The following is a 13485-nucleotide window of genomic DNA, read 5'->3' as shown; positions in this document are numbered from 1 at the left end:
TCAGCGAGGACCCTGTGGGTGAGCATGTAAAATCAAAAGGTGAGCTCAAATGTATTCTTAATCATCTCTAAACAAGGTCATAATTACCTGAATTGAGTCCCCCGCCGCTGCGTATTGGGTCTGCTTAGCGCTGACAGATCTGACATCAGGGAAAACGCATGGCGGCGGGTTCGCAGCAGGGTCCCGACCCACTGGGGGGAAAAAAACTTTCCCACCCAACCCGCCACCGATCGCGCCCACTGACCCCCCGGAAAATCTCGGCCTTGGTGCCTGTATATTATACAAATCAATGACTGCATGCATAAATAAGTTATTATTTAAAATAAATTCAGATCATGGGCTATTTGTTTCTTATCAATTAGCCTGTTTATCCTTTGTTTCAGGAGGTTTGGCTTTTGCCACAGTATTCTGAAAGTTAAAAAGATTAATATCCACCACTTTATCACGTTCAAAGAATTTCATTGACTGTAATAGCCCTTAATTTCTTTGGGGCGGATGTCTGGCAGGTGGAGCTTGGTGGTGGGGGGAATGGACCAGGACCCAGTAACTCCCTTGGGGGGTGATTATCTCAATGGGAAGCTTTTGGAGGCGGGACTCCCACTTGTCGGGTTTCAGTCCCGCCTCCATCAGCTTCTGGCCAACCAGCAGGATTTTTCCCTGATTGACCTCAGCAGGCCAATTCGGGGGAAGTCAGTGATAGAGCACGGCAACGTATGATGTGTCATCTGTCAAGAATTTTTGAAAGAAGAAATGTCAACGTTTGACAGCTCTGTGAAGCTGTCAAACACTGACATTCTGTGTAGTTTGATGAGTCCTTGTGTTCAGGACCTATCAAACCTTTCTACTTTGCAGAAATCAGCTGGCTGTTGTATCGGAGGATGCAACAGCCAGTCTGTGATCTCTACAATGGAGATGTCGGGGACTGCGGCTCCACAACGGCTGAAGGCTAGGTAGAAACAAAGGTAAGTTAACATTTTCTAACACTTTACACTCACCTCACATACTTACCATTCCACACTTGCACCCATCACTCACCCCTACATCGCACTTTCAGACCGCTCCAACCCCCGCAGACCTCCTACTCACCTCCTACACCCCGGCGGGGTTCCCCCAGGTCGGGAAGCCCGCACTTCAGGATGAAAAATGGGGATAATTCTATTTTCTGCCTGTTAACTACCTGTTAACAGGCAGTTAATAGGCTTTAATCCCTTCCCGCCTCCAAGGAGACGGGACCCGGGGCGGGACGGCTTCCTGCCTCCTGGCAAGAGGGCATGGGGGCGGGTTTACCACCCACCCCCAAATTCTGCCACTTTTCCAGCAGTCCTGCCTCCATACCCACCTCCTCGGGGCTGAGAAAATCGCCCCCCATGTCTCTGTCCTGAAGATCTGACTGCACAAGTTACCTGTGGGGGCAGGAGCGAGCAGAAGTTCTGTCCTCCTCCTAGAGGCCTGGCCTAGAAATTCAGTATAGCCACTTTTGGGGCGGTAAAGTCGGGCGGCCGCTGAAGTTTGTACCCGGCGCAAAGTCGAGGCCACTTCGCCGATATTCAGTAGCATCGCCCTAAGAGGTTGCTGCAGCACTAAAACTGGCGATGCACGACTATCTTTAGGCGCTAAGCCGGCGGTGCTGAGCTATACCGCCGAGGCCGGGCGCAGCGCAGGTACGGTGATTTCTTCATTGACGGCAGACACGCTGGCGCCGGCCAGCTCTTAAAGGGGGAAGGGTCGATTTTTTTGGCTGCCACGCCCTGGACACTGCAGCCCTCCACCTAGGCCTGAGCACTGCTGCTGCAACTCTTCACCGCCCAGGACGATGCAGAAGGCCCGGGAGAGAGCGCTGCACTTCAGCGAGGGTGACCTGAGGCTGCTGGTTAGCGCAGTGGAGCGAAGACGCCATGTTTTGTTCCCTGACAGTGGCAAGAAGCCGGTGCCCAGCGTCTACCGCAAAGCCTGGAGGGAGGTCTCCAACAGGGTGACATCCAACAGTGTGGTTGCCAGGAATCCTGTACAATGCAGGAAAAAGTTCAACGACCTCACTCGGATTGTCAGGGTGAGTACCCTTTCCAGTGTCCTCCTCATCCTTGCATGTGCACCTCACATTATGGACAAAGGGACCTGAAAGCCCTAATGGCCAGCCCTCATCCAGCAGCTATGGGACTGGCATGAACATCAATTGCACATTCTGCACTTTACACACTGTCCAAGCTATTCGACCATGGGAGGCAGTGCAGACAAGATCAGGGCTACACACTGTCCAAGCTATTCGACCATGGGAGGCAGTGCAGACAAGATCAGGGCTACACACTGTCCAAGCTATTCAACCATGGGAGGCAGTGCAGACAAGATCAGGGCTACACACCATCCAAGCTATTCGACCATGGGAGGCAGTGCAGACAAGATCAGGGCTACACACCGTACTTAGAGGCCGTCCTTTCTCTTGCAGGCCAAGCTGGCTAACAACAGGCGTAGCCAGATTGCGACCGGTGGAGGCCGACCTCAGCACCAAGAGCTCACCGACCTAGACCAGCGCGTGGAGCGCATTATGGGAGTCCGTGTGATTGGCCCCGTTGCCACTGGAGATGCCGACCCTGTTCTGGGCACCAATGGTAAGGACATCACCTTTTGGACCTCTCTCGTTCCACTTGCGCATCAGATCAACATCCTTTGCCACTGTCCGACCAATGCGGTGAATGGCACCACTCATGCCTCCCTCGCTGACGCCCTGTCCTCACTCTAAAGCTACTCTTGTGCCTTCCTGCTTTCAGATGGTGAGACGCCAGGTGAGGAGGCGGGCCTTGAAGCTGCCAGTGACAGCCCCTCGGAAGAGGAGGAGGAGGAGGAGGAAGAGGTAGCCGGCCCATCAGTGGCACCCTCAGCCGCGGCAGCCCATGGCGATGTAGGGGACACGTCTTCCCTGGAGGGGAGCCTGGGGGAAGGGTCGCAGGAGAGTGAAGTTCCTGGGCCCAGCGGCCTGCAGCAACGCGGGAGGGGTGGGGAAGCTCGGCGGCCTTCTCCCCAGAGGGTGAGTGCGGCCTCCAGTCCTGCGACGGTCAGCGCAGAGGAGGTGCGCCTCCTAGAGGAAATGGCCGTCGACTCGGAGCGCAGGCACACGGAGCTCATGGGGGTAGTGGCACGGATGCCTGACTCCATACAGTCACTGGCTCGGAGTGTGGAGGAATTCGGGGCAGCACAGTCGGCGAGTTCCCAAGTGCTCACTCGTGCCGTCCAGGCCCAGGCCAGGAGTCTCCAGGAATTCGGGGCAGCACAGTCGGCGAGTACCCAAGTGCTCACTCGTGCCGTCCAGTCACTGGCTGGGAGTGTGGAGGAATTCGGGGCAGCACAGTCGGCGAATACCCAAGTGCTCAGTCGTGCCGTCCAGTCACTGGCTGGTCTTATGCGGTCACAGACCAGGGCAGCACGGGCACTAACTGGTGCCACACTGGCTGCATCAGCCAGGCATCGCCAGGGCACCCGCCGCCCTACAGCAGCCCAGCGGGCTGTCCTTCAGCAGTTTGCTGCGCATGCTGCAGTGCTGGCCCGGGCGACTGCCACTGTATCAGGCGACCAGCGAGCGCCTGCCATCAGCCAGCTTGCCCCCATTCCTGCAGCCGACACTGCCACTCCACCAGTGCAGCTGCCACCAGCTGCTGGACACATTGATGCCGCCCAGCCACAGCTGCAGCAGTCACCAGCCGGCCCCTCGAGGGCCAGAGCTCGTGCAGGCCGACCCCCAAGGGCATCTGCCGTCTCACCATGTGCCCCTCAGGAGCCTTCCCCCAGCCTTGCTGCAGCCACTGGGCTCCAATTGAGGAGGAGCAGCAGGGCGGGCAGGGGCCGCACAAGTATGCGCAAGGCATCGCCCTCGCGGGCCAAAAAGTAGAAGGTGTGGGCAAATGTGTTGTTTTTATGAAGGCCGAGGATGTTGTGTTTGCTTTTATGAAGGCCGAGGATGTTGTGTTTGTTTTTATGAAGGCCGAGGATGTTGTGTTTGTTTTTATGAAGGCCGAGGATGACGGTCTTTTTTGTTTCACTGTTCTGTTAATCCTCGCCAGGTTGTGGGAGCGAGTTATGTGTCTGACTGTTTTTGGGGGTTTTTTTCTGTTTCTGTTTGTCATGTGGGAAGGGCACAGAGTTTGTGGAATAAACAATTTTCTTTAATCAGATTGTCCATGTTTGAACTTTGAAGTTTTTGTTGCCTTGACCGGCTGAGAGCTTGCGGAGCGGCTGCATTCATGTTCTTTCATTGGCACAAGCCATTCCCTGAGAGGGGGCCTAGAACCTACGTTCAATAAGCCGCCGACGGGCGGCCCTTGGACCTTGTGCCTCCCTCCTGTGCTGGTCCTCCTCCTCCTGCTCCTCCTCCTGAGGTGGTGCTCCAATCTGTGGTGGCAATGCCTGAGTCCTGCGGATAGCCAGGTTGTGCAGCATGCAGCAAACGACCACGAAATGGGAGACTCGCTCCGGCGAATACTGCAGGGCTCCGCCTGAACGATCCAGGCAGCAGAACCGTTGCTTCAGGACGCCAATTGTTTGTTCGATGATGTTCCTGGTCGCTTGATGGCTCTCGTTGTATGCCTCTTCAGCAGGGGTCCTGGGCGCGCGGAGCGGGGTCATGAGCCAGGTACAAAAAGGATAGCCTTTGTCCCCGATAAGCCATCCTCGTGGCTGAGGCTGTGCCTGGAACATGTCAGCCACAGTAGTCTGTCGCAGGATGAAGGCATCGTGGCTGCTGCCTGGAAAGCGGGCATTGACAGCTAGGATGAGCTGCCTGTGGTCACACACCAGCTGTACGTTGAGGGAATGGTAGCCCTTCCGGTTGCGGTAATCCTCGGCATTCTCCACAGGTGCCCGCAAAGCCACATGCGTGCAGTCAATGGCGCCCTGCACCATGGGGAAGCGCGCTATTCTTCCAAATCCCATTGCACGCTGTTGCTGCTTGTCCAGGGTCATGGGGAAGGAGATGAACTGACGTCTCCTTCTGAAAAGGGCATTGGTCACCTGGCGGATGCAGCAATGCACGGCGAACTGGGAGATGTTAGCAATGTCCCCAGCAGCGGATTGGAAGGAGCCGGTGGCATAGAAGTTGAGAGCCACCGTCACCTTCACTGCCACCGACAGAGACGTCCTGCACCTCAGCTGTGGCTGCAGATCTCTCCGAAGCAGCTGGCAGATCTCTGTGACCACCTCCCTTCGGAATCGCAGCCTCCTAACACACTGGTCGTCAGACATGTTGAGATAGGAGAACTGCTGGCGGTAGATCCTGGGTGGGTAAGGCCTCCCTTGGTGACGCCTGTTGCCCCCTCTCCGTCTAGCCAGGGCTCGCACTCTCTCACGGCGTCTGTGAGCCCTTTGGATGTAATTGTGAAAGCCAGCGTTGACACCCATTGCAGCCCCCATAATATGCTGGCAAACAATGAGATATGAATGAAGGCAAAGACAATTGCAAAGCTGTGGCCTGAAGCCAGAAGTACCTGTCCTAGTGTTGGGCCAAAGCAGTAAGCTCTCTACCTTGGTCTCTCTCCAAAGATCCGTCTCACAAGAATGAGTGCTGCAAAATGGCAGCCTTTTATAGTGCAGGTGAAGTGCCCTTTAATTTGCGCTCCCTGCGGCCCGCATCGGCTGAGCACCGTTCCACTCAACAGTCGCGAGGGCCGCCAGGCGCACAATGGGCCGGCGCGACTGAAGTTCCGGTTGTGGGCGCACAAAGGGCGTTGCACGAGGAAATGACGTCATGATCTGCACGCGCAGCTGAGCGCGCGCAAAGACTTTGCGCCGGCGCTAAATGTCTACTGAAGTTGGGGCGAGGCGCAGATCGCGCTGCGCCCGGGCGCTAAGCGGCTAGCGCTCGACATCTACTCCTCCTAAGGCGCTAACGGCTGGCGCAACCAACTGAATTTCTAGCCCCTGGTGTTCAAAAAGGAGGGACTGGCAAGATGGTGCTGATTTTCTGCTGCTCCCACCTCTGCTCCACTAGTGAAATGGATGCTGACGAGATACTGGCGATCAGTCAGTGGAATAGCATAAGTGGGGCCTACAGCGGTGTTCCAGCCTGGAAGACTCCTGAAGATTACAGCCTGCACTATTTAAATGAGTCCTTTTCTAAAGGGAGTCGATGCCACTTTTTGCAGCAATTTTTAGCTGATCTTGCCAGATTTGCTGCCACATGGTATTTTGTCCCCTCTCCCTCTAGCCTGCGAAGATGCACCAATGCTGGCATGGGTGCCCACTTGATTTATTTAAACGCTTGGTCAGTGTGGACTCTGGAAACTCTAGTGAGGTTAGTCTCACTTTCCCTTGGCTAGGTACAATTCTTGTTCTGCTATAGTTGTTGCAGTGAAGCAGGATCATGGATAATCAAGCCTAAAAACTCCTTCACGTACCTTGAAATTATTAGGACTTATTTTACAATATTGCATTCCTCACATGGCACTTTGCCAACTAGAGTACATATCGAAAATTCAGGTGCACAGTCCCCATGATTTTCCATCCATTTGGAAATCATGGGGAGAATGGTGCCAAATTCCTGACGTGGTCCTAGTGGCAAGGCCTCATGTCAGGAGCAGAGTTCCATTAGTTTGGCTCTATTGTCTTTGATGTGTTTCAATAGTTTTATCTATACTAGATTCCAATTTTTTTATGCAACAGATGTCAAGCTAATTAGAGTTTTAATTCCGAGGATCACTTTTTTGTAAACAAGAAAATTAAAAATATGAACAATTTCTTTTTCAAATTAATGTTGCAAAACATGTTATAACTGTTGTTTCACTTCTCACACAACTCGCTAAGCCTTAAAAGTACATTAGGAACATGGGAACATACAAGGACCAGAAATATTGTACACAGTCCACTGTCTATTTCTCAGTTAATTTTCTCACTAAATACCTATCCAAGTCCCTCAAAATTGCTATGCTGTCAGCCTCAGTCATCTCCCTGAGCTGTCCATGCCAAACATTCTCCACACTCTGTGTGAAATATTGATATCAAATCTGTTCATTCACCTTCCCTCTTTTGGGCTTCATCCCATCTATTTCAATATCCGTTCCAAAGGTTGTAAACCACTGACCAGTGCTGTTTTAGACCGAGAATTTATTTTAGTTTTCATCTCATGTCTTTATCTCAAATTTTGCTTTTATTTTAATTATGGTCTTCATAAGAAATTCAGTCCTAATTTTAGTCTTGGTGATGAAAACAAATAATTTTAATCAACAACTATTTTTCCCTCAGTTTAATCACCAGAAACAACACTGGAAACTGCTAGATGTTATTTTTATTATGGTTTATTACTACCCTAACATAATATCAAATTTAATGAATTTTGATTATTCATGTCCTGAATGCTCCCCTAACTATATATTTTCCATTATCTCAAAATTACTGCTGAATACTGGATTAAGCATGGCACTTTCCCGCCCTTGTAAGGATGTTGCATGACGAGTAATCTTGCATTTGGTTCCATGAGCTGATCTTTTGCAAGGTCCCAACCTCCATTGCATTCTAATTTAATGTAATAAAAATTTCTCCCAATTATTACCTTAATCTTTTCCTAATTTATTTTCATGAACAAATTTCACATCACTTGTTAGTTGTAAACTTCCTTCACTTTGGGACATAGATTTTCACTGACTTGATTCAAATCTCCCATCATTCAAGCTAAATTTCTTTTGATAACTTTCAGACCCTCCCTTATTCAATGCTACCCCCTTCTTCCTGTTTAAATTTTCTACCCCTAAACATTTTGAATCCATCTGTATGTAAATTATACATATCAAACAATGAGAAATATAAAAAGTAGAGAAAGAAAGCAAAGCAAGAATTTAGGTAGGCTGAGAGATAGTCTGAAACAAGACTACAAGTCAACATAAAAGGAAATGGCAAGGGCTTTTATAAGCACATGCAAAGCAGAGAATAGCCAAATAAGATGTTGGTCCAATTAAGGATGAAAGGGGTCTTGTTGTGCTTGAGAGTGAGGGAATGGCAGAGATGTTAAAGAAGTGGTTTACATAAGTTTTTATAGAGGAGGGTGAGAATGGACAGTGGGAGTACCTGGGAAGATGCGGAAGAGCTACTACTAGAGACGATAGCATACTAGAGACAACTGTTCAAAGGGAAAGTTAATGCAACTAAAAATGGAAATGTCTCCAGGCTCAGCTGGTATGCATCCTGGAATAGCGAAGAAGGTTGGGTAGGAAATAGCCGAGCCACTAACCATAATATCCTAAAAGATTTGGAAATGAGAATTATGGCAAATGTTACAGCTCTGTTCAAAAGAGGGGAAAAGGATTAACCACAAAGTTATAGGCCAATTTGTCTTACCTCGGCTGTGGGTAAACTTTTAGATTCATTATACGGGATGAAATTAATGAACACTTAGAAAGGCACGGGCTAATGATGAGCAGTCAGTATGCATTATGTGAAGGGCTAGTTGTGCTTGACTAATTTAGTTGATTTTTTTGAGAAAATCCCAGAATATATCAATAAAGGGAATGGAGTAAATGTTAACCCCTCTGTTTTTGCAAACTACCGCCCCATCTCCAACCTCCCTTTTCTTGCCAGAGTCTTTGAATGTGATGCTGCCTCCCAAATGCATGCCCATTTTTCCTAAAATTCAATCTTTGAAACTCTCCAGAGAAGTTTCTGCCCCTGCCATAGCACTGAAATGACCCTAATCAAAGTCACAAATGAAATCCTATGTGACTATGACTGCATTGACTATCTCTCCTCATCCTTCTTGACCTATCTGCAGTCTTTGACACAGTTAACTACATCCTCCTCCTCCAATGTTTCCCCTCCGTTGTACAGCTGAACGGAACTGTCCTCACCTGGTTTCATTCTTACCTCTCCATTTGCATCCAGAGAATCAGCTGTCATGGTTTCTCTTCCCATCCCAGCACCATTACCTCTGGAGTCCCCCAAGGATATATCTTTGATCCCCACCTATTTCTTATCTGCATGCTGCCCCTCAGTGACAGAATCCGAGGGCATGACATCACGTTCCACATGTACGCTGACCACACCCAGCTCTACCTCACTACCACCTCTCTCGACCCCTCCCAAGCCCATCACTGCCACTGCGTTGACATCCAGTCCTGGTTGAGGTGCAAGTTCCTCCAATTAAACATTGGGAAGACCGAAGCCGTTGTCTTTGGACCCTGCCACAAACTCTGTTCCCTCGCCACCAATTCCATCCCCTTCCCTGGCCACTGTCTCCGGCTGAACTAGACTGTTCACAACCTTAGCGTCTTCTTTGACCCTTAGCTGAGCTTCCGACCCCATATCCTCTCCATCACAAAGACCGCCTATTTGCACCTCCATAACATCTTCTGTCTCTGCCCTTGCCTCAACTCATCTGCTGCTGAAACCCTCAACTCTGCTGTTGTTACTGACAGAATTGACTATTCCAATACTCTTCTGGTTGGCCTCCCAGCTTCCTCCCTCCATTAACCTGAATTCATCCAAAACTCTTCTGCCTGTATCCTAACTTCCAGCAAGTCCTGTTCGCTCATCACCCTGTGCTTGCTGACTTACATTGGCTTCCAGTTCACCAACGCCTCGATTTTAAAATTCTCAATCTCATGTTCAAATCCCTCCATAGCCTTGCCCCTCCCAATCTCTGTAATCTGCTCCAGTCCTACAGCCCTCCAAGAACTCTGCGTTGCTCCAGCTATGGCCTTTTGTGCATCTTCCACTCCCTTCGCCCCAACACTGGCTGCCGTGCCTTCACTCATTTAGGCCCTAAGCTCTGGAATTCCCTCCTTAAACCTCTCTGCTTCTCTCTCCTCCTTCAAGCTGCTCCTTAAAACCTACTTCTTACTCATCTGTCCTAATATCTCTTTTTTTGGCTTGGTCAACTTTTGTCTGATTACACTCCTGTGAAGCGCCTTGGGATGTTTTACTATGTTAAAGGTGCTGTATAAATGCAAGTTGTTGTTAGTGTAAGTATGAATTTTCAGAAGGCTTTTCAGAAGGTTTCACGTAAGAGATTTGTTGCAAAATTCAAACCATAAAGTATATAATATTAAATTATTTCTTCTGGTAAGGGAATTAAGAACGAGGGGACATAATCTTAAAATTAGAGCTAGGCCATTCAGGTTGAAGACACAGCCACCAATGGAGGCTCAAAGTCTGCACAAAAGGCCAGATTCAGAGGAACAAAGAGTTCAGCGTGAATGGTTGTAGGGCTGGAAGAAGTTACAGAGATAGGAAGGGGCAAGGCCACAAGGATGAGAATTTTAAATTGAGGACCGGGAGCCAATGTAGGTCAGCAAGGACGCGGGTGATGGGTTACTGGAATTTGGTGCCAGATAGGATACGGGCAGCTAAGATGAGCTGAAGCTTATGGAGGTTGGAGGCCGGGCAGGGGAGTATTTGAATAATTGAGTCTGGAGGTGCCAAAGACATGGATGAGGTTTTCAGCAACAGTTGGGTTGAGGGAGCAGCAGAGGCAGACAATGTTATAGAGATGGGAGTAGGTGGTCTTTGACGGTCTCTAACCAATATATTCACAAATTATTGATTGCACATAAACTGGATGGTGCACTTTGTCCATATGTGATCAATTCAGCTTTGAGACGGAAGAGATCACAGTTTTCTCTCTCTCTGGCAGCTGCTGTCTCTCCAAAGTGAAATGATTTAACCTTTGATTCCTAAATGCTCTTTGCATGCATTTTTACTTTCATAAGTAACTGCAAATAAACATGCTTCATGAAAATTTCAAATGATGAATTCAAATACGCCTGTATGTATCAAAGAACAAATACACCCTGAATCATGCCCCTGAATAATATCTGATCTCATGCTTAGTAGTGCTAATATGTGACACTCTGTGTGAATGAAACCACTCTACAAACATTACTTGGAGCTGCAAGACTGATATGTCAACTTGAAAAGTTGGCAACTGAGGAATAGGTGGTACAGCGAGTTAAATGCTAGTTGCTCACTTCTGGTATGCAAGTTCAAATTCAGTCTAGACTTGGTAGATTAAATTTTCTGCCTTCTGCAAGGGTTGTATATGAAACAAGTTTGGCCCATAGCACAGAACTAATTCAGCACCAATTGGCACGTAAACTGAGAGGATGGTTGGTGTGGAAAATGAAGAAATGTTAGACTGGTGCAGTAAGGTGTGCTCTTGAGGTTATGGTTGAGACACATCACAAGGGCAGAGTATCTATCCATTCTAAAACTGACTTGGAAGTGCTTGATGCTAACACTGAGGCCCTGAATTGGAAAGTGTGCATTTTCTAGTACTAATAGCCTTTACCTTGAGGAGCACAAAATTGTATATTAAAAAAAGTTAGCATCTGTGTGTGTGTGATGGCACAAAATAAGAAAAATATGCAGAACCACAAAACTGATGAATTCATAGTATTCTTGAGATAAATTTGAAAAAAAATCCTGTTACATTCTTGATCTTGGTGTCAGTCCAAATTACAGTTGCCAATAAATATATCCATAGCACAAAATTCCTCACAATTAATGAAAACAAATGCCAATTGTTTACTTTTCTTTTTGTATCTTCTCAAAATTAATATTGGTAATAAAATATATAAATGTACTTCCCATTTGTAATAGATAATGCAGAATAACACCGAATTTTTTTCAAATTTATATCAAGAATACTACAGTAAATAGAATAAATTCTAATTTCACCACCCGACTCCCCAGATTACTAATTATCAGTCTGGTTTTCCAAAGATGGGTCAGTTTATTAATTTGGATATATTTGTAGTAAAATGCATAAGTTGTGAGTCTGAACAGTAGAATTCCATACAGTAATATTTGTAGCCTGATTGCAGTTAAAACATTTACCCTTGTTTAACTGCCTGGACTGGCTTTTCCTATAACGTGCAATGACCAGGTTATTATTAGAATACTCACTACCAGAATTTAAAGCTCAGATTTTAACATATTAAACAAATACAAATAAGATAAAAACTGGTATTTCTATTTCAAAAACACATCAGATGAAGTAAGAAATATCAACATATGCAATATTTTAAAGACACAGCTTGTCAATCCAGCTACTTTTATTTGAAAAAAGCACAGATGGCTCTGAACCCTGTACATCTCTAGAAATCTAAACAAAATTGCGCACATTATTATTTTAATTCAGATCAAAAATAACCATACCTTTGTGCTGATCAAAAACAGATGAAGAACTAAAATCCATCTTCTATCTCATTATTTAAAATTGGAGCAAGAAAATGTCATCTCCAGTGCTTCATTCAAGCAGAGAATCAGAGACTGCAGTAAATAGAATAACAGCTGTCGTCAAGCAATATGTTGGGGAATAAATCACTTTACGGCCACTGGTTGTCGAGGAGAATAACAGTGCTGGCCTACACCTATCACTGAAACAAGTTGTTTTCTACAGGCTGCTACTGGAGGGTTATATCTGATGGGAACAGCTGAGCTTATTGAATAAATTCACATAGTATCTGGTCTGAAGAATACCCAGATGTTCCTTCTGGTGATGCTGGTAAGACTGCTCAACAATCACTTCATCAGGACAAGAAACAGCCAACAGGGTTCTGCTGCTCAAAAAAGATGCAGATGAAAGCAGCACCAGCAATATTTCCTTAAATAAAACAGAAGCATCTTATTGTGAACAAGGGTTTGCATATCCAAACTGAGCATGTGCAATCTGGCAATGCACTTTGGGTATACAGAATACATATATATTGAAGTGCCAGGAAGGATGTTTATTTTATCAGTGTTTTATATTATATGCTTGTTTAAAAGTTGGTGAAAAACAACCAGTAGTGACATGATTCCTGATTACTTATTATTTTATAATGTAAGAGTGCTGCTCTCATCTGTTTGAGGAATAAGTGAAGCAATAAATAGAATGCTAAAAATGACCTGTAACCTTGCAAAAATTGAGAAATGTTGCTTTGTTGCCGTACTGTGACCCTTTAAAATACTGAAATACCTGTACTGCTGTCAGGGTATGTACCTATAACAGTTTGGGAAATTACTCTCTGTAAATTTTCAATGACTAATATAAAGCAGAAATAGAAAAATATACATAGTTACATTTAGTTATTAACATTAACAGAATAAATGGAAAAAACTTGTTAAAATGCAACACATTTTGCCACATCCTATAATATATTTTATACATTGTCCCTATATTCTCAAGCCTCAGACCAAGACCATAGGCCTCAGGCTACAGACAGTGACTGTCTTTGACTAGAAATGTAAAGAAAACATTTTATATCATTGTGCAATTGTAGCATTTCTGATTTTCCTCAAATAGCTTCTGTACTAAAGAATGGAGACACCATCAGAAATTTACAGAGACGCCGTACCAAGCAGTTATATTCCTCTCTGCCCCATTATCTTTTCAAAAGTGATGTGCCTCAATAATTCCGAGACTCGAAGGTAGCAGAACAAAACAAGGCTTTTATTAACTTAGAACGAAACACGTAAGCGAGAGAGATGTCATCCTTCTGGAGACTGGGGCTAGACTGAAGCTAGCTTACAAAC

General features: G+C 46.6%; 1 protein-coding gene across 1 annotated transcript in view; it reads right to left on the bottom strand.

Moving 5' to 3' along the window:
• Positions 1-12613, bottom strand: part of ankrd55 (ankyrin repeat domain 55) — a 144404-nt gene extending 131791 nt beyond the window's left edge. Inside the window, 1 exon segment of the mRNA XM_085965946.1 lies at positions 12127-12613. Within this exon segment, the coding sequence (XP_085822072.1) occupies positions 12127-12166 (40 nt within the window). The 5' untranslated portion in view covers positions 12167-12613.
• Positions 12614-13485: the final 872 nt, after the last annotated feature.

This window comes from Somniosus microcephalus, chromosome 2 (assembly GCF_052327205.1).
Source record: "Somniosus microcephalus isolate GS21.2 chromosome 2, FLI_Smic_1.0, whole genome shotgun sequence".
NCBI lineage: Eukaryota > Metazoa > Chordata > Chondrichthyes > Squaliformes > Somniosidae > Somniosus > Somniosus microcephalus.
Note: the sequence above shows the minus strand (reverse complement) of the source record. Positions and strands in the feature narration are given on the sequence as shown.